At 45.1% G+C, this 21,246-nt stretch overlaps 1 protein-coding gene across 2 annotated transcripts; it reads left to right on the top strand.

The window, feature by feature from the left end:
• Positions 1–1,346: 1,346 nt before the first annotated feature.
• VEZF1 (vascular endothelial zinc finger 1) lies at positions 1,347–16,697 on the top strand. Of its 2 annotated transcripts, none has more exons than XM_030296750.1 (6): positions 1,347–1,494; positions 6,189–6,883; positions 7,654–7,717; positions 8,797–8,998; positions 10,260–10,406; positions 13,282–16,697. In XM_030296750.1, exons 1-6 carry the CDS (start codon positions 1,462–1,464, stop codon positions 13,707–13,709), a joined length of 1,569 nt encoding a protein of 522 aa, XP_030152610.1. In that variant the 5' UTR covers positions 1,347–1,461; the 3' UTR covers positions 13,710–16,697. The 2 variants fall into 2 exon arrangements, with proteins under 2 accessions (XP_030152610.1, XP_030152611.1); XM_030296751.1 differs by having other exon boundaries at positions 1,348–1,494; positions 8,815–8,998.
• Positions 16,698–21,246: the final 4,549 nt, after the last annotated feature.

Genomic DNA, 21,246 nt, shown 5'->3' on the forward strand with positions numbered 1-21,246 from the left:
TATATCTCTTCAGTTTCTTTTAGAATAGAATTCTGCAACCATACTATCACTACTGTGTAAATATAGGGAAGTTCAGATGGTGACCTTGATTAGAATATGTCTGGAGAGGAATAAATGGAGTGTGTGAGATAAGAGACCATTGGTTATGAAAGATGTTGAAGTCCTGAAATAATGTGACCATCTGAGGAATTTTTTTAAGCCAGAGTTTATAAAAATATCACCAATACAGCCTGCCCCCTCACTGCCCGCCACAGGAGACTTCTTGGACTGGAGACATTTGTTTAATAATAGCTTGTCTCTGATATTCCCAGTAGCTACCTCTCTGAGGAGAGGATAGCAAACAAACGTTCAGGACATCATCCTACAAAGTTCCAGTAGCAGTGACGCCTACACGGAAGACTTGGAACTGCAAACAGAGGCTGGGGTCACCTCAGTGACATCTGACGCCGTCCAACCACAAGTTCGATTTTTGTTCTGTGGGGCGAGAAAGACTGTACTAAAAGACAAAAATAATTTCTTATCTATACTTCCTCACTTGTTTTTGTTTATTTTTTTGGCGGGAGAGGGGGATGTTCGGGCAAAATTTCCTATCCTCTCTGGCGTTAAGGGGAGGATGGGAAAGCTCAGCCCTTCGCCCAAGAATAAGCCAGTAATGACATCTCTACGCGTGGGAAGTGTTTCCCTCAGCTGGGAGGATCTGAGGCTGCACCCCAGTGGGATTCCTTGCTAGAGCTGGAGGGCCGCTCCGAGGTAGATGCACATCGTAAGCAGGAGTGCGGAGGGGTTAGCTGGCTGGGGATGAAATACCAGACGGGAGAGACACTCCAAGTCCTGGGGGCTTCCCCCAATTTGGAGGCACGGTAGCGCGGCGCATACGGGACTGAAGAGCCAGGTGACCGCCGTGGCCTGCGCCTGCCGCCGAGGGTCTGACAGGGACGCGACGCTGCTGGGCACCGCGTTGGAGTCCCGGGAGACGGCGCCGCAGTGCCCAGCGAGTCCGCGCCAGACCCTGGCGTCCTCCATCTTCTCTCCTGCGCTCCCCCTGCTCCGGCTGCCTGAGCCGCGGACCGCAGCACCACACACCCCCGCGGGGGGGGACGCCGCGCCCCATCCCCGCCCCCGGCCCCACCCCAGCCCCCCCGCGGAGGCCCTGACCCCACCGCCGGCGGGCGCTGGCTGAGCTCCGAGGCGGCGAGTCTGCGGCGGGGACGCCCAGAAGGGGTCCGGGCGGCTGGGGGCGGCGGCGGCCGGGTCGGGGCTCCCCCCCCGCCCGCGCTCGCCGCGGCGGTGGTGCGTCCCGGAGGTTACCGGAAGTGGCCGCGCTCGGCGCTGCCATGTTGAGGAGCCGCCGCTGCCGCTGCCGCCGCCGCCGCCGCCGCCGCTTTGTTGTCGCCTCCTCCGGCTGAGGAGGCTCCCCGAGCGGGGGGAGTGGGGAGGAGGGGGGGTCGGGCCGCCGCAGCCATGGAGGCCAACTGGACCGCGTTCCTGTTCCAGGTACTGGGGGCCCCCCCCGGGGGGGGCACGGGGGGGACAGGGGGGCCGGGCCCCGGGCTGGCGGGCGGGCGGGCGCTCCTCCTCCCCTCCCTCCCGGCTCCGCTCTCCGGCCCGGCCTTAATCCCCCTTTGTTTTTTCCGCCCGCCCGCCCCGGCGGAGCGGGGCTGCTGAGGTGAAAGGAGGCGGCCTCACGGGGTGCGGGGGAGAGAGCAGGCCTCGGGGTGAACCCCGGGCCCCCCCTAACACACTCACGCACACGCACACACCCTTCCCTCCCGCCCTGAAGGGGAAGGGAGGAGGCCGGTCGCTGTCACCACCCGCGGCCCAGAGAAAGGAGGGCGCCGGGCCGCTGGATAGCGCGGGCCGCTTGGCCACCGCGCGCTCGGCCCGGGCCCGCACCGTGGGGTGAGGGGGGGTCCCCAGGTCCTACTCTGAGACACCCCCCCACACACACACACTTCATCCATCTTTCGCTCTCCTGCCGTTTAACCTCCCTCTCTTTTTGTGTGTGTGTTGACTTTCTGACCCCCCCCATCCCCGCGAATAGCGGGTATCCCTGGGTTCCCCGCCACTCCCCCTTCCCGCCCCCCCCGTGTTTACCCTGTTGGGGGGTGTTCTGAGTGAGTCTCCCCTCCCCAAACTTTTTCACTGGATTACATTTTTTCTCTCGCAAGCCTTTGCCGAACCTTGGCAGCTGACACCCTCTCCCTCTGTCCAGCTCTCCCGCCGTCCCATTCAGCCCGGGGAATCCCCCAGCCGGGCCGGGGCGGGGGGAGCGGTGGGGGCCGGGACTCCAGGAGGCCCGACCTTCTCCCGGAGCGCTTTTCCCTCTCGTCCCACCTCGAACGTTCCTCCTACCAAGTGGGGGAGACGGAAAGTGGAGACAGCAAACAAAGTCCGCTTACAAAGCCCCCAGATGAGTCATTCGTTGGGGTGTTGGTCTACACTTTCTGCAAGAAACTTAAAAGTGACTGTAGCCGATACGTTGGCACTCCTCTTGCCCGCCTGGTTTAGGTGGGGGACCCCTGTTGGGAAGACCTAGGCTGGAACTTATTTTTTCCCTGCCTCATTTCTATTTGCAAACGAATCACTTAGTGGGCAGTAGTGATGAGCTCACGGGAAAACTTCGGAACCGGAGGAGGTTAAGAAGCTTGTCACTTTAAATGCGTTCTTCCCGCCTCTCTGGGTTATTTTCCTTCTTTGAATAACTTTGTGAAATCCCAAACGCCTTGCTTGGGCGCTGGAGACCTTTGAAACTAACCAGGAATGGATGCAGAATTCTCAAAAAAATCCTCCCAGCCACTGGACCCATCCAGTGGAGATAATATAGGGAATTGGATAATTCAGACATTACCTATTGTGTAGAGCTGGTATATTGTTTTCAAACATATTTTCTTTCAAATGTGAGTAAATTTGATTTTAAGTAGTTATTGAAATATATTCGGGCTTCTTAAAATTGAAGATACACAAAATTTGTCAAACTTCTTTTCTCATTCTGATCTAGTATTGTTGTATCATGCTTTAAGTCTACCTAAAAAATGCATTGGGGAAGATATGATGTATAACTACCTGGCATCCAGATTGGTGTAAAGGTGGCAAATGCCCTCTCTAGAAAACGCTTTCAAATGGTCTTTTTAAAACATGGGATTAATGGGCCACCTAAGTGATTTTCATTTGAAGAATGCTTTAGATTTACCATATTAAATCTGCTGTATGTAAACTTAATGGTGATTGAAGAAAAGGAGAGTTCTTTATGTAAAGGAAAAACCTATAACTAATTTTTGGAAAGCTAGTTGAACATTTTTTTGGAATACTTTTATTCTTTTCCTGGATAAGACAAATGCCAATCATTTATTGATCAACTTGTTAATCAGACTTTATATTATTGAATTTTTTTTCAGCAATTAAAATCTTTTTCTCCACCTGATGGAGAAGTGTGAAAGCTAATATTTGATCCTGGGCTTGGCAATGTGTGCAGTGAAAATTGTTGGAAAAATAATTTAGAGCCAAAGACAGTGGAATGGGTTAAGAGAATATTTCAGTCTTTTCTATAGAAAGGTATGAATAGACTTAATTCAGTTTCAGTTTTAAGTAATTTCCCTGGGGAAATGGGAGAGTTAAACTCTCTCGTTTGTTTGCTAGAGCATACTGTGGAATTTATATTTTAAAACAGTTTAATACCTGCTTGCTTTCCAGATAACCTGGTGGAAAGTGAAAGCCATAGCTGTTAAGATGTTTGATGGATGATTCTCCTAACAGGACATTCAAGATATGACTCACTGATGCTAATTTGTTTCAGTACAAAATCTTTTGCCCTCTGGCACTGGAGATTTCATGGTGCTGTATCCTACCACCCTGGGTGATGAAATAACATTTCTGTTTTGTTTTTTGCCAACCCCAGAAAAAGGAAGGCTTGGGCAGGGTTAAAAAAGCCTTCAAGTTGAAAGAGATGGGAGATAAAATGAAAGCTTTGGTTTGATGATACTAGTCAAATAAAAGTCTACCCAGAATTTTTTTTTTTTTTTTTAATCACTTAACTGAAGGCAGGCCATGGTGGTTATTTTACTCTGTCTCTCCCTCAGTGAACAAGTTGGGGAAATCCAGTTCCCCTCTTAGAAGGCTTCATGTAGAAGTGTGGGGATCCTAGGAATCCTCAGAGAGTGATTCCCATAGTGGTCGAGGTATTCTACAGCATTTCACCCAAGAAGCAGGGACCTGGTGTGACCCTCGTGTGAGAGTGAGCTTCAGCAATGCTGTAAAAATACTTTATGTTGCCACAGACATCTGAATTGGTAAAATGGCAGTAAGTGCTTTTAGTACTCCATCGAACTAATGGTTGTTCAGAATTGAAAAATGCCTCTAAACACTATAAGTCTGAACTTTGGCCAGAAGATTTGCATTCCCTATTATCTGATCTGTTAGCCTTTGAAATTGTATATCGTGAGCTATCTTCAGCTATTAACTGTTTGTATACTGTATGGAAACTTGGGTATACAGGTTGGAAAGGGGGTAAGATTTGCATCCAAATTCTGTAAAGTTTCTACTAATGTCTCCTGGGCAGACACTGACATTTACAGTAGCTCCATAAATTAAATTAAAAGTGGACTGTAATTCAGTATGATCCCTAAGTCCAGAAAGAAACTCATAAGTAAGCACACAATTTCTGTATTTCCAGGACTGAAAGGGTGATTCAGCCAAAATTATTAAATTGAAACTGGTAGCTGTGGATACCACACTTCCTAATGATTTGGGGAGACTGGTTCCAGGCTTAGCTGCTGTGCTGCCATCACGTAAATATTACAGCTATGTGAGATAGACACTCTTATCCATCAGGGGAGAAGCTCTGAGCATGTGTGTCTGTCTCCTTGTTATTTTCTTCTTAATCAAGTTAACTGTAGGATTTGTGATTATAGAGTGAGGAGGGTAAATAAGTGGCTAGGGTGTCTAAGATGATGGGATGGGCCCTCCTAGGATGTTGTATGCTTAAAATATTTGGAACTCTTGCCTTCGAATGCATGTATCCTTTTAGGATTACAAAACTCAAGCATAGGGGCTTGAGCCCACTATCAAAAGTTGCAAAAATAATGGTGGTAAAAAGTACAACGTATCAGGAAGAACTATTTCAGGAATTTTCCCCATCATTTCCTAATTGTTTATCAGTATGGAGAATTTTAAAAGAAGCAAAACCAAGAGAGTAACTACTCATAAATACCAAGAACATGATCCACGACGAAATTTTGGTTTCAGTGCAGCTAAAGAACATTTCTAGACAGCGTCCAGTTCTGGAGTGGAGAAGCACATTATAACAGCAAATGTCTAATACTTTAACGAAACATCCAAGTGCTGGAAGAAGATGAAAATGAAAGGAATTTAATTATTTACGGTTTGTGTTCTCTTGCTAGTCTGTCTTTGAGAGTTTCAGGTTTGAACAACTAGTGTTGTTAAAGGATGCAGATTTCCAGCGTAAGAGTAAATGAACTGGGAAACAACTGACAGGTGTTTTGCTGTGGGCTACCTTCACACATGCCTTCCAGGCTGATTAATAGCAGTTTAATTTCAGTCAATCTTTTAGTAACAAAGTGAAGTAAAAACTTTAAAAGGAAACTTACCAACCGCGTATGTATTCAGAGAGCTAGATTCCTGTTATCACTTAGCAACAGCCTCCTTCCTCCAGCACTAAGTTTTCTGATGGAAAGGGAGAGACAGTGCCTTTCTTTTCCTAGGTAAAATAGACAAATAGATGATTATGTGTATACATGTGTATGTATATGAATGTGTAGTGTGTGTGTTACTGCAGTAAGGTACTCGCAGATACTTAGTCTGGAGTGTGACTTTTTTTTTTTTTTTTTTTTTTTTTGGACAAGTTATTTAAACTTGGTTTCAGCACTGACTAATGCAAACTGATTCCATCCACTGGTATGTCCCTTATGAACCAGGGTGGTGTGTAGTCAGCTGTTTGAAAGCAAGATCACTGTCAGCAACTTAGTCGTAAAAGTTTTGTGTCTGCACAGTGATTTTAATGCTTTGTACTGGAAGCTCTAAGGGTCTCTAGGTGGTTGCTGGATCACTGCTGCAGGGAGTAGCTTACAGGCTCTTTGATTGTTTCTTCTGGTCTCTGTTGTCTGTGGGACATGTTGAATTTTGAAGGCCATTGTGAGAGGCTGAGTTTCTGAAGTGTAAATGTTTGGTTTTAGGCCCATGAAGCCTCCCATCACCAACAGCAGGCAGCACAGAACAGCTTGCTGCCCCTCCTGAGCTCTGCTGTGGAACCCCCTGATCAGAAACCATTGCTTCCAATACCAATAACTCAGAAACCTCAAGCAGCACCAGAAACATTAAAGGATGCCATTGGGATTAAAAAAGAAAAACCCAAAACTTCATTTGTGTGCACTTACTGCAGTAAAGCTTTCAGGGACAGCTATCACCTGAGGCGCCACGAGTCCTGCCACACAGGGATCAAGTTGGTGTCCCGGTCAAAGAAAACTCCCACTACGGTGGTTCCCCTCATCTCCACCATCGCTGGGGACAGCAGCAGAACTTCGTTGGTCTCAACCATTGCTGGCATCTTATCAACAGTCACTACATCTTCCTCGGGCACCAACCCCAGCAGCAGTGCCAGCACCACAGCTATGCCCGTGACCCAGTCTGTCAAGAAACCCAGTAAGCCTGTCAAGAAGAACCATGCCTGCGAGATGTGTGGGAAGGCCTTCCGAGACGTGTACCACCTCAACCGGCACAAGCTCTCCCATTCGGACGAAAAGCCCTTCGAGTGTCCTGTTTGTAATCAGCGCTTCAAGAGGAAGGACCGGATGACTTACCATGTGAGGTCTCACGAAGGAGGCATCACCAAACCCTATACTTGCAGTGTTTGTGGGAAAGGCTTCTCGAGGTACTGCATTTTGCTTTGCTTTGCTTTCATTATGGTATCAGTGAACTTCAGTTTTGTCTCTTTGCGATCTAGAAGGTTTATGTGAGAATAGCTGTGGGCAGGCCTGTGTTATTAGAGGAGATTGGTGATAGATAAAGTATTACACCTCCAGGTCTCATTTCAGTGTGGTGTGGTTGGCAAGTGATGACACAGTGATTAGCTTAATATTTCAGCTGAGAAGTGCCTTGGTGGACTGGGGTCTTCATTTGGCACATCAGTAATTCTGGTCACTGCAAAACCACCAGTTTCCAATTCAGTCGGGTGACTAGATACGAGGTTCACTGTGCAAATCAAAGAAACTTATTTCCTGGAAGTTGGGATGACCTTGGATACTCTTAGTAAAAGTCGTAGGAGGACGTTTTTCCGTTTATCTGTGGTTACTAACATTTCACTAATTTTCATTTTCAAGGCTTTTAAAATTAATAGAGTAGTAGCTGTCTCTGGCAAGTGTTAGGACTAAAACTTTGGGTATTTTATAATTTAAAGAACCAAGACCTAACATGATTTGATGTTGACTAGGAGAGAAAAATTAACAGGTAAAGGACTAAGACTTTTGTTTGTGGTAAGAGAGGTAAGGAGGCTTGCGCTGGGGGGAGGGGGAGTTGGTAATTCGGCTAGCTTTCTTTAAAATGCCCCCCACCCAAAGCTGCCAAGCATGTAAACATCACAGTGAGTAGCATTTCTCAATGTGTGTTCCATTACATCTTCTGTTGAAACTCTCTCTTTCACAGGCCTGACCACTTAAGCTGTCACGTAAAACATGTCCATTCAACAGAAAGACCCTTCAAATGCCAAGTAAGAGTTAAAATGACTTATCCTTAGTGTAGCACTTAATGCACATTATCCAAAAGGTCTGAGCCAATCAAATCTCACCGTTCTTGAATAGTCTTAAAATCACTGACTTGAGTAAATGTGGTCCATTTGAATTCTGGTTTTATACGAGATAAATGACAGCTTCTATTTCTGTGAGGCAAGAGCATTTAAAAATGTAAATGTGTTGTTTTTGTTAAGCTACATTTCCCTTTCCTTAGGCAACAGTATTTATTGTTATAAGAAAAAAATTTATAGTCTGGCAAAGGTCATTATGTGTTTGAAATGAATGAAATAAATGAATGAAATGCTTTAAATTATTTGCTGGGTTGATGATTGAGGTTGTTTTAACTGTAATAGAAGAAAACTAGGAATTTCCTCCCAAATGTTATCACTTACTGGATGTTTGTCTGCCAAATTGGGGTATTTTCTAGTTGTTTGAAAATCTGTTGATTTTATTTCACATAAGTTGTGATAATGAAAAGGTTAGGAATCTTGCTAAATCAAATGACTTTTTTAGACCTCAGTAATTTTAGTTTGTTGTTGGAAGTCTTTTTGTGCTCCTTTCAGTTAAATGTGTTAATGACTGACTTTATTAAGTAAATGATTTGAACTGTAAGAAAAATCCAATTCGAGGAAGGAAGCTAGTATCATTTGAATGAGTGCCTGCTATGTGCGAGGCCTCAGGCCAGTCTCTTAATCCCACCAATAAATTTGTGAGGTAGGTATTATTTACCTTCATTTTACAGATGAAGAAACACATTCAGATAGGTTAACTAATTTGCTCAGTGTTACCTTGTCGTGAATCAAGGAGCTGGATTTAAATCCAGGTTTAACTGACTCTACGGCTCACATCTTTTCAGTACTTACTCTGTGTTGATATTTTTTCTTCCCTCAAAACGTAAGGGTCTAAAATTCATCGAGTGTTTTGTCATGATGGCGATTCTAGGTAACACATGCAGTTCAGATTCAACTCAGTCTGCTTGCGGACATGGATAGGGTAATGCCTAGAATATAACGTACTTTAAAATGAGTAGAACAGGATAGTCTATATTTAAAAAAAGTTTTCCTCCCTCATGCAGACGTGCACTGCTGCCTTTGCCACCAAAGACAGACTGCGGACACACATGGTGCGCCACGAAGGCAAGGTATCGTGTAACATCTGTGGGAAGCTTCTGAGTGCAGCGTACATCACCAGCCACTTAAAGACACACGGGCAGAGCCAAAGTATCAACTGTAATACATGTAAACAAGGCATCAGTAAAAGTAGGTGACACTTCAAATTATATTTCTGTCGCATTTGAGATTGGTGAAATCTGAGTGTTTTGATAATGTATTGAAGGTATTTTCACTGTGCTGTCAGTACATTCACGTTCATCTTACATGTTTCCTCCCATCAGCAAAGCGCGTAAACACACGTCAATGGAGAGTAGATACTGATGTTAGAAACAGACCTCACCTGTGTGTATACAGACAGCACTGACAAGCCCTCCGCTAATTTTGCTTTCAGTCCTGTGCTTGTCTACTAACGACACCCAAGTTAGAAAAGCATAATTTTCCCGTAGCTGTTTTTCAATGCGTCCCTTCTTCTATGGAGTTTGACTAAAAGGCTCTAGTGTTTTAGAATTGCGGCAGCAGAAGCCACACTAGGAAGTTGCATCTTATGCTGGGCAATTTTGATTGTTTTTATTCAGTGTTAGGAAGATTCTCAAGCATCAGTGTCTCCTAACTACTGATTGAGTTAATAACATGCCCTTAATAACCTTAAAGATGAAAGGAGTGTTACTAAGTTTGCTTTTCAGACCCAGATCTGTAGAGATAGGATATCCTATCCATTTGAAGGTATAAGTGCTTTGCCCACCTTAAATTCAGAATTGAAAATGGACTCTTTCAGGGACTTGTGGATAAAACTTGATACTTGCATCTACCCAGGCTTTTTCTTTGAGATTGCCCTAACCACCAGGAGGAAGTATATTTCTCATTCCGTATCCTATTATATATGTACTTTGTGCGGCAGAAACATTAAGTTCTCAGAATAGGTGGCCAAAAGTGAGTGGGAAAGAACGTTTATTGTGTTTTAATCTCATCCATTTTCCTTCTTTGTAAGTACATTGGGTTTATTATCTAGCATGTCACACTCTGTTAACTTTACAAAAACTTACTTCTAGTGTATATTGTTGTGGTCAAGTAACCAACTATATTAGATATTTTGGTGAGTGTGAATTTGTCCATTCTAATGTTAACGAAGTTCCCTTCCAAAAGACACTTGCTTTTCAATATAGCAGAGAATTCTTTTTTCCTTTTATATTGATTTTCCCTAGTTTTCTAGATTCTTTTCTTAATTTATCTATTGTGACCAATATAGACAGAAGCAGCAAAAGAAGATGCTCTGTAGTAAAAACTATCAAGTCCAATGATAAAGGTCAGAGAAGCATGAGGAGTCTAAGTATCCAAGTTTGGGGTTTTGAAAAAAAATGGCTGCACTTTTTCAAGGTAAATGTAGCGTTCTGGTTTATCTTTGGAGTAGCATGCATGAGTGAAGAGACCAGCAACCAGAAGCAGCAGCAGCAGCAGCAACAGCAGCAGCAGCAGCAGCAACATGTGACGAGCTGGCCAGGGAAGCAGGTGGAGACACTGAGACTGTGGGAAGAAGCTGTCAAAGCAAGAAAGAAAGGTAAGATGAGGCAGTCAGTGCTCAAAGTGTGGCTAAAGAAGTGTTTTCGTTCTGTAGTTTATTTTCTTAAAGCTTTGCTATTTTCTGGTTTGTAGTGTTCTTTCTGTATTGTATTATTCATTACGTGTTTCCGACTTTATAGTGCTGATAATCTTTTCTCTTGGTCTTATCCTTAATCTCATTCAGTCTGTCACTGGGGCTGGCATTAGCTTAACATATATGTACCAAGTTGTCAGGAACTTTAGTTGTTACTAAAATTGAGAATGGTCCCCTTTCCTTTCATGTATCTTGTAAAGAATCAGAGCATCACTTTTCAACATAGCTTTTTAACTTCATACCTATAGCTTTTGGCTTCTAGACTGTTGTGCAGCCATTTCAAATCAATCTTTTTGTCTATGTACCATCAGCCACGGGAGAGATTCCCGAAATTCCTTCTTTCCTTCCTGACCCCTACCATGTCTTATTCCTGTTTTATTTTAAATTCATAAGGAATCCCCTGGATGTAGGCTTCTTGTAATCCTTTGCTGTGTGGTTTTTTTCCCTCTTTCGCTTTCATGTAGTACGGCTGTTGCCTTGCACAGATCCCTTCTAAACACCCTGTACTTGGATAAAGATAAAAGGAATAGCCTCCTTTCTCATACATGTACTGGCATAGCAGCCAGATAGGCTTTCCACCCTTCCTCAGCTGCCGCTTGCTCCTCTCTTGAAAATGAAAATTTGTCATTGTTCTAATAAAATGCTATATGGTTAGGAGAAGGGGTTGGAGGGGTGGGGGGGAATGTATACGTGCCATGACAATTGCCCAGGGAGTGAAAGAAAGCATGTTACGGAGGATGTTTTACTTAAAGGAGTTGAGAGTAAAATTGTTGAAGTCCTGGAAAGGATGATGTCAGACTGAAAGGAAAATGTGCAGGGTTGGGAAGGTGGCGCACGTGAGGGTGAAAGCTCCCTCTTTGGTATAAACAAGAATATCCTTAGCAGTGCTACCATCACCTCAAAAGTGAGTTGGTTTTCTCTTTCTTTCTGCACTCTTCCATTTGGTGTTGTATTTCAGTTTGCTTGCACAATAAGACTTGATTGTTTAGCTCATCTTCTGACCTCCATGAAACAAAATGCTATTGTAGTCCCATTTGTAGCATGAATATCTCTGGAAACCACCACTGATGTTAGAAACTTCTATATTCATGTTAGTAAAATGTCACATTTGGGGGCAGAGGAGACTCCTGCCCTGAAAATCTAAACTTGAATCAACGTGTCTCTTTTTTAAATAAGATAATGTTAAGTTCCCAAACCTGAGTGACAGTCAGATCACCATCTTGGGAACTTTTTAAAAATACAGATATCCGGGTCGCCTGGGTGGCTCAGTGGGTTAAGTGTCTGGACTCTTGATTTCGGCTCAGGTCACGATCTTGAGGTTAGTGGAACTGAGCCCCATGTCGGGCTCTGTGCTGACATTGCAGAGCCTGCTTGGGATACTCTCTCTCCATCTCTCTCTGCCCCTCCCCTGCACACACACTTGTGTGTGTGTGCGCTCTCCCTCAAATAAACATTAAAAAAAAAAAAAACCAACAAAAAACAAAAACCCAGATTTCCAAGATTCATGTAAATCTCACTATTGAATTTCCTGGGAGGCCTTTTTTTTTCTTTTTTTTCCTTCAAGCTCCCTAGATAAATGATTTTGATCATCAGCCAGGTTTGGGAATTCCTGACAGAGAATATGGAGTTCCATCATATTGATCAAGGAAGGGCTGCATGTTGACCCCAGGTTCCGTGTGGGAGTATGCAGACCTCCATCTTTAGTCTCAAATGTATTTCTCCATTTTGACAGCCAGGTTACACACAGCTAGCCCACCCACCTGTCTTCTTACTGCTGTTTTCTGACACACCAGCAGGTGGTGCTGAATTTTGTTGAGGGGTGGGGTGGGGGGTCACCTCTGAGGCAGATTTTAAGAAATGACCAGGCATTGCTGGATAACAAGGACCAGGGTCCCCTAAATCACTGCAAGGGCTCCTTGATTAATTATTCCTCCTTGATATGGTTGATTTTATATATGTGTGTGTGTGTGTGTGTGTGTGTGTGTGTGTGTGTGTGTAGGCAATTAAATGACACTAGGCATAAAATTGTGTCAGCATCAGAAACACAAGAAATGGGAGTTTGGGAAGGAGAATATAAACCCATTGAGAGATAATTTTGTCTTAACATAGTTAGGAAACCTAACCGGAAACAGGATTATTTAACTAAACAATTTTTCTAAGACTGAAATAAACATGATATTAAAATAGCCTTTTTACCAGTCCTACTTACAGATTTTTAAAACCTTAACAGAATGTAGCTTCACCTCTGAATCTTTAGAGTTCATAGCAATGAGGACGCACAACTCTCTCCGCTAGTTACAGTGTGCCTTACCAGAAGATTTTTCTGATTACCTGTTCTTATGTGACCATTGGCCCAGCGCTGTGTAAAACAGGCTCTTTCTCCTGGCCTGCCGATGGTTGGCTCTGCCTGCATGAAGCTGTAGTGAGAATACTAAGCCCTGCTTGCTATCTCTGCCCCCCAGAGTGCCTTGCAGAAATTAACTGATCTTCCCAGCATCACTGTGAGGTAGGTACATAAATCTAAACTTGAAACCAAAAGCACCAGGCTGAACAGGTTGCCCAAGTCCTTGTGGGAGGTACAGCATCAGAAAAGAGATTCATGCACCCCGCCCCCCAGTTCTGTGTTCAGAGAGCCTCCCTTCCTGATGACCACTTGGTAGAAAACTGTATTTTCATTCATAAAATGTTTGTCCTTTTAATTAAAAAAAGTTGATTCAGAAACTGTGCATTTTGTTCATTGCTTTGGGAGTCTAAAGGCCATTTTGTCTTCTTATTTTAGAAGCTGCTAACCTGTGCCAAACCTCCACGGCTGCTACGACACCTGTGACTCTCACTACTCCATTCAATATAACGTCCTCTGTGTCGTCTGGGACGATGTCAAACCCAGTCACAGTGGCAGCTGCAATGAGCATGAGAAGTCCAGTAAATGTTTCAAGTGCAGTTAACATAACTAGCCCAATGAACATAGGGCACCCTGTAACTATAACCAGTCCGTTATCCATGACCTCTCCTTTAACACTCACTACCCCAGTCAACCTTCCCACCCCTGTCACTGCTCCAGTGAATATAGCACACCCTGTCACGATCACATCTCCAATGAACCTGCCCACACCTATGACGTTAGCTGCCCCTCTCAATATAGCAATGAGGCCTGTAGAGAGCATGCCTTTCTTACCCCAAGCTTTGCCTACATCACCACCTTGGTAAACAGTATTATAAAATCAAAATATGGGTTAAAGTAAATATTTACCAGCAACTTACTTTTAGTTTATTAAAGCAAAAAGTAAACCATGAAATCGGGAGATTTTATTACATTAGTTAATAATAGTGTAGTAGCATTTTTCTCCAATTTGGCTGGGATTATTCAAAGTAGGGTGTGTATGTAACTTATCACTGGACCACTTTAGTCTAATCAGAAATTCCTTTTAGCTGACAGCATTGCTTAAACAGGATAGTAGTTGGCAAGATAAAATGCCAGAATTAAAACCAATCATAAAAAAGCAAAACCCATTTCAAGATAAAAAAACAGCATTATTGTTTCTAATCCCAAGAAATCATTTTATTCTAAACACTAGCAAAACTCTTCTCCCCATATAAAGTGGATGGGTGGATGGCTGATTTTAACCTGAAGTCCTAAATCCACAGATAGAGAGCTAGTGTAGAATTGTCTGTGTTTATTGTTTTTATGAGTAAATACATGCATTGTCATAATAAAATGCATTTCAGAGAATATGCATTTTACCTTTGGGAATATGTTAATTTCAGGCAGCATTCCCTATGGGAAAGGTGATACCAGCTCTGATATGCAAAGCATATGATAATTTATCATTCTAACTTCAACATATAATAGGGATTGTGACCTGATATTTGGAGATGTAAATATTGCTCAGCATATTAATCCTGATGGAATATAGCATTGTAGTTGACTTTTTAAAAAAAAAAAAAATTAAAAAAACAACAACAACAACAACCAAAATATACAAATTGTGTTTTGGTAAGAAAAGGCCTCAACTGACAGCGGAGAAGTCAAGTGTGTGGACAGGCAGACTCCTAACAAACAGAGGCCAGTGGGACTCCTTTCAGGAGCCAAGGAGTACTTTGGAACAGTTAAAATATATTGCTTTAAATTGGAAGATGCTGGAGGCACTGGGATGTGATATGCCCCTCTCTCTCCCAATCAGAGCCTGTTGATGTTACAACAGGGAAAGATGTGTTAGTTGCTCACTAGAGTTTATGTCTTATATTAAATTGTATACAGTTTTTATTCTAACCACTAACTAGGTAGTATGCCCCTTCAGAACAGCAGAGTGTATCTTTTTTTTTTTTTTAATTTCTCCTTCCGTTTCTTAATCAAGTATTGTGCAGATTTGTTCAACTTTGTAAATATGGACATCACTTTTTTTTTTCTTTGAAAAAACACTTGTATCAGCTTTGTGGTGTTTTCAGGGAGACAGCTATCTGTACTCCCTGTAGAAACCCAGCAATGATTGTGCACGTTAAGACATGTGCTTTTTATTTCTTAGCAGGATGTTTTATCTCTGTACATAAAGTAGAAACCAAAAGTTAGGGAAACAGATACTCTTTACACCATCATGCCACACATGTTTTTAAAGCATTGTGTTTAAAAAAAAAAGTTACTAAAACCAAGACGCTGTGATTTTTTTAAGTTGCAATATGTTTTGGGTTGTTTTTTTTTTTTTTTTCTTTTTTAATCTTGCAGTTAAGAGAAGTGGAATTTAGTTGTATTAATCTTGCAGAATGTTTGCAGGACTGACTATCAAACTGGATGACTTCCGTTTATACCCCACTGTGTCAGTTCAAGCATCAAACACCTTACATCTGAGGCAGACTTCCTACATCAGGGACAGGTATCTGTGTGTCATTATACAAAACAGTTCGAGGGGGTTGAACTACGTAGTAAAAAATAAAATAGTACTTAGTGTAAAATAATTTTATAAATGATCTTTTGTACTTTAGGACATTAAATTGTACAACTTTTGTATATATAAAAGCTTAGGAACTTTCTGTTTAGCAGGAAGGCAACACATTCCTACACTTTTAATGTATATGTTTGTTATAATGTCCATGTAAACATGCCCTATGTTTGTGCCTTTTAATTAGTTTGTCTCAATAAACAAAATGTAGAGAAAAATATGTAGCTATGACTTTGTTACAACTGTTCTATCCACAGTACAAAGATGGTTTGTTTTTAATCTGTAGAGCATTATGTGTGGACTACTGGAAGGACTTGTGTAGGGAAGGCCCATACGTGGCCCTGCTGAGGCCTGGATTGGGCAGGTAGTGGCCACATTTGGAGGAAGCCCAATTTCCTGGCATGCAGCCCCAGGACTGGGTTCTGGCTCTGCCTGCTGGGACCTGTCATCTCTTTGGCTGGGCTGGCAATCACCGTCCACCGTGATTCAGACAGCCCAGGCTTTCTCCACAGTGGCCCAAGGAGCAGTCCTCAGTGGGGGCAGGTGTGGACCCTACCCCCAGGCTAGAGTGTGGTCGTCAGAACCCTGAAAGTATTAGTTCTTAAAAAAAAAAAAAAAAAAAAAAAAAAAAAGATATATACTAGAAATGATTGTTTTATCAATTCATTGTATAATAAACAGGAGTGAGACTTCATTGTATGAGTTCAGTTTAAAATGCTATTTTGTATGCATTCTTTATTCACTTAAGAAGCTTGTCTGCAATAATAAAGCCACGTCGTGTCTTCTTTTGGGAGGGAGAGAGTTGGCAGGAAGGGGGTGGCGGCGGGCCACTGAAGGGGGGGTGGCGATAGGTTGTGTGGTAAGATTCTCCTGTGTCTTGGAACTGGAATTGAGTTTTGATGCTGATGAACTGATTCAACCAAGTGTTGAAGGCACGACGGCCACCGCGCTACGAGAAAAGCAGAGTTTATTTTTCCCTTCTGGTTGTAACCTGGTTGAGAGCTTCCCTTTATCAGATTGGCAGCTAAACAGTTGTATTAGATAATCCTCAAATCTGACATCAGCCTGTTATGCTCTAGGGCTCGCTGCTTGGCCTGCATTTGCCTTTTATTGTATACCCATTTCCCTCCTAAGGTGTGCTCCTAAACGAAGGTTTCTATGTAAGCAGATGATGATTTTTCCTGTCAATACCAGCACTGTATTACTAACATGCAAAATACTGCAGATTTATTTTGACAAATTAAAGTTAACCGGTCACAAATGTTATGGATTGCTTAATATCTCAGAAGCTTCACCGGTTCACTGTGATGGTACAGCAATGTTGAAAGCACTTGCTTCTCCAGGTAGTACGCATCAGCACGGGGCTGGAGGAACGGGGAGGGACTGATGTCCAGCTGGTTGGTACCGAGCTCCTGCAGAGAAGGGAGGGTGGAAATGTACCAGACTGACCCCACAAGTACTGCCAGTCCGCCTGAGGAAAGTCTAGGCAGCCAGGCCTTGGGGCGGTGGCCCAGGCTTAGGCCCCTGTTCCACCCAAAAGAGAAATGGATTTAGAACATTTCTCATGCTGTAGAAGCCAATGTCTTTACTTGTAAAGGGTCTTAGGCCCGTTTGTGTTCAACCAGATCCATCAGATGTCCGTTAGGTGCCAACAATGTGCCAGACACCATCCGGCACTAAAGGACAGTAAAGGTGGTTCACATGTGGTTGCCACCTCGAAGGAGGCTGTTAAGAGACATGACAAGTACTCCAGTGACAGTATCACCAGATAGCAAATCAAGATGAAACCTGACACCCTCATTTAATGAAAAAGTTTGGGTACCTACACCTGTTTTATATAGAATTGAGGCTTTTCAAACTTTTTCTGACGATTGCTTTAGTCTCTGGACTCCGTGAAAACAGCTGGAGGAAAAGTGTTCCTGGTGTTTTTGTCCGGAAACAGGAAGTGTTATTTCACTGAGTTGCTAGTTAATCTTTACAGTCCTGGGTGTACAGGGTCTCTCTGCTCTTCTTTTTTTTTTTTTTTTTTTTTTTTTTTTTTTTTTCAACGTTTATTTATTTTGGGACAGAGAGAGACAGAGCATGAACGGGGGAGGGGCAGAGAGAGAGGGAGACACAGAATCGGAAACAGGCTCCAGGCTCTGAGCCATCAGCCCAGAGCCCGACGCGGGGCTCAAACTCAGACCGCGAGATCGTGACCTGGCTGAAGTCGGACGCTTAACCGACTGCGCCACCAGGTGCCCCTCTCTGCTCTTCTTGAGGGACCTCTGCAGTTTAGTCCTCTCCGAAGAGACCTGGGTGCGGGATGGAAGGGGATAGTGAAGGTTTTCCCTGAAGTGTCCTCGAGGATCACTGGACTAAAAGTCCAGTGTGCTCAGGGATGTAATCACTTCCCCTCCCTGCTCTAAGAAATCGGCCCTCAGTCCTGCAGTCTTTGCATTTCCTCCTTAAGGAGTCTCGTAGCCTGAACAAATGCCATTGTCCCCATTTGGGCCTATAAATCTCCCCCACAGCTGGTCTGACCTTGACAGATTACTGGATAATCTCCCCCTGGTCTTGTAAAAATGGCGGGGGGTGGGCGGCAGGTCAGTGTAATGGTTCAGGGCTCAGTACTGACTGGCTGTGCATTGATCTGGACACCAGCTTCTCTTGGTTGCCCACTTTGGGGCAATCAGACCCATGTGGTTCCCAAGGAAGGAATGGAGAGAGGGTCAAGGGCTTTGCTTTGTTGGATTTTTCTGTAATCTAGCCCTCTCCTTGAGGCAACCCATCAGGGGTTGGCTCGTTAGATTTTCCCCTTCCCAAAACAGGCACTTGACCCAGGTCTTGGCCCTGGACCATGAGGGTCAAGTATACTTCACTTTACAAAAACTGCCATGTCATGGGAAGAGAAGGGATTTTCACACTTAAGAGTCTGTATCACCCCTGACTTGCATCATAATTTCAGAGATTTTCTTCATCCTTGATTATCTTAAATTGCCATCCCATCTCCTTCCCAATCCTAAATATCTCTTTGAAGAGGACGTAAAATAAGAATTTAAAATCACTCTTCTTATGGGAATGAATCCTTTCTGAGTGTGTACCTGCCAACCATGCAGGAGGAATTGTCTGGAGTATTTTGTAAATTTACATTCTTTATGGGTTTTTCTCAGAAGTGAGGTTCATCTGCATTTGGCTGCATCGGCCTTGTTACCTGTATGTCACTTTTCCCTAAACACATCTAGAAAGGGCCTGGAGCAAGAACTACCAGGCTAAAGAGGGACATTTGAGGACCAACATTTGTGTTCTGCCAGTGAACTATTCCTTTGGCACGGGGGGGGGGGGGGGGGAGCGGTGCAGAAGCAAATGGAGAGGACAAGGAGACCAAGGAGGAATGGAAGGGACGTGCTGCCCATCATGCCCATCAGCTCTGTCTGAAAGTCAGTGCCAGGTCCAAGACTGGGAGCAGATGTACCAATTCTAGAGGCTGCTCATGGAGAGAGGAGCCAGCCTCAGAGACTGGGATGCAAATTTAAATCTCTGTCATCTTAGGGGCAGTCGGGCCACCAAAGGCACAGTCTTTACAGAGTCCACTTAATCCACTCAGAGATCTGACTTGGAGCCTGGATCCCCAAGGCCCTTGCTCAGGAGCCAAGGAATCCTCGCTTTGTTAGCGGGGAAAAGAGCCAGAGAGACATCAACTTTGCTTAGTGGGGGGAAGGGGAGAGGGAGGAGGGAAATGGGAGCCTTGGAGGTTAGGAAGAGGCCCAGGGCGGGGAGAGAGATTTTGGAGAAAATGTCCTTGTGCTTCCTGTGGTGTAACCCTCACCCCGGTCCACTGCCCTCTCCACTCATCTGCCCTGGGTTGGACATGATGATTCCGAGGCCTCAGAGACAGGCTGCTAGTCCAAGCCAGCTGTGATCATTCCAGCTTCAGTCAAGGGGCAGAAAAGATTTGTCTTCAGCCATAAAAGGATGAAATCAGGTAGCTGAAGAAACAGGCAAGATTCAAGTGATTAGTATGGAATCCCCCTACGGTGGGGGTCCATGAGCCACTTCTGGCTGAAGAGGTGGGCATCCTTCCCGGAATGCCACAGCGTCATCCCAGGGAGAGCAGGCCCTGACTCACGGTGGCCTGTCCAACACAAGAGAAGTTCTGCCACTTTGTCAACACCAGGAGCTCTGTGGCCATCAAGGATCGCTTGAGGTGAGAATGGGGCAAGGCTGGAGGTGGGGAAAGAGAGTCAAAGGAGGCGGAACCTTTTCTATATGCTGTTTCCTAGGCCTAGAACGGCCTCCCCACAGCAACTTTCCCATTTCCTCCATTGTGAACCCTAGAGGTCTTGCAAAACCAGTGTAAATGTGGCTCCCCTCTGAAACCTCCCCTGTAACTTTAGGTGGTTGGCTCATTCCTCCTCAGTGTGACAGGAGAAGTTGGCAGATACCCAAATAAAGTAGAAGTAGGCCAGCACCCTCTGGTTTCTAAGTCCGACTGTGGGTTCCACATCCCCTAAATCTCTGGTTCCAAATTAGTGGGGCTGTGACAGCCTGTGGTTTTACTGACTTTGCCCTGTATCGATGAGTCCCAGTGTCCGGGAAGCCTGGAACACAGCAAAGAACCAAGTGCCAAGACCAGAAACAACAGCAACAGGCAAGTGTGGCCCCCAGAGGATCCAGTGGAGGGTGAGACCTGGCAGACCGTCCCTGAAATACAGGGTTGCAATCAAAAGCAGTTGGAATCTGACAGGCCTGGGTGTAAATCCAGGCTGTGCCACCTGGAGCTGTGTGATCTTGAGCAAGATACATAACCTCTCTGGCCTCCCTATCCTCAGCTGTAGAATGACAGTAAGAATGGACCCCCCCTCCACCTGGTCCTCCTATTTTCCTATCCCAGGAACAGCAACATCACTTTGCTCAGAGACACTAACTGCATTCTCCCTAAGACCTACAAAGGAGCCGAGTGCTTTCCTGCATGGCTTCCCCACCTCAGACTCTCAGATTCTGAGGACTGGCATCCAGCATAGGAACCAGAGCCTCATGCAAGAATGAGACAGTTAGATGGAAGACGCATCTTCGGAAAAGCCGCTAACTGATGGCTGGCCGGAGATGTGGCAGACAGGGCTCAGGTTAGACCCAGGGAAGAACCACCGGGCTGGGAGACCTGGAAAAGTGGTCATGACATGTGCCCAGCTGGGGACGGTGCATCCTGCTTCAGAGAAGTCTTTCCATCTCGCTTCCTGCCCCCACACGCACTACATCCACTCAAGATCCGCGGTCCCACCTCCTGACCAGAGAGTGAGTTCTTACAGTGGACTGCAAGTCTGGCTCGGGCCTGCCCTCCTGCCTTCTCAAGAGGAAAGGAAGCGCCGCCTCCTGCCCAGGCAGGATGGGGGAGAGAAGCCTGACAGCCTCCTCACACCTGCTCGCTCCCAAGTCAGTCCCAGTCGGCTCCACCTGCTCTCCCGAAGGAAGGCGTCCCGGGGCTCACGCGCTTGGAGAGGGGGGGCCCCCCGCAGAGAGCGCGGCAAACGTGGGTTTTGCCAGGGCCGCATCGGTCAAGCTCCCGTGGTGCCCAAACTGCCATGCCTAGCGTCCGGTGCCCTCCACCGTTAGGCCCGATCTACTTTGCCGGCCTCGCCTCCGCGATCCCGCCCCCGGGCCGACCAGAGTTACCGCGGGGCTGCGGGGGAGCAGCTGCGAGCTACCAACCCGGGGCGTGACGGCCCGCCCCCACCGGAGCATCGCCGAGCCGGGATTGGTTGAAATCTCCTGCGTTCTGATTGGTCGAGTCAGGGTGTTCATTCACGCCGAGCCGTCCTCCTGCAGAAGTT

This window comes from Lynx canadensis, chromosome E1, assembly GCF_007474595.2.
Source record: "Lynx canadensis isolate LIC74 chromosome E1, mLynCan4.pri.v2, whole genome shotgun sequence".
In the NCBI taxonomy this organism is placed as follows: domain Eukaryota; kingdom Metazoa; phylum Chordata; class Mammalia; order Carnivora; family Felidae; genus Lynx; species Lynx canadensis.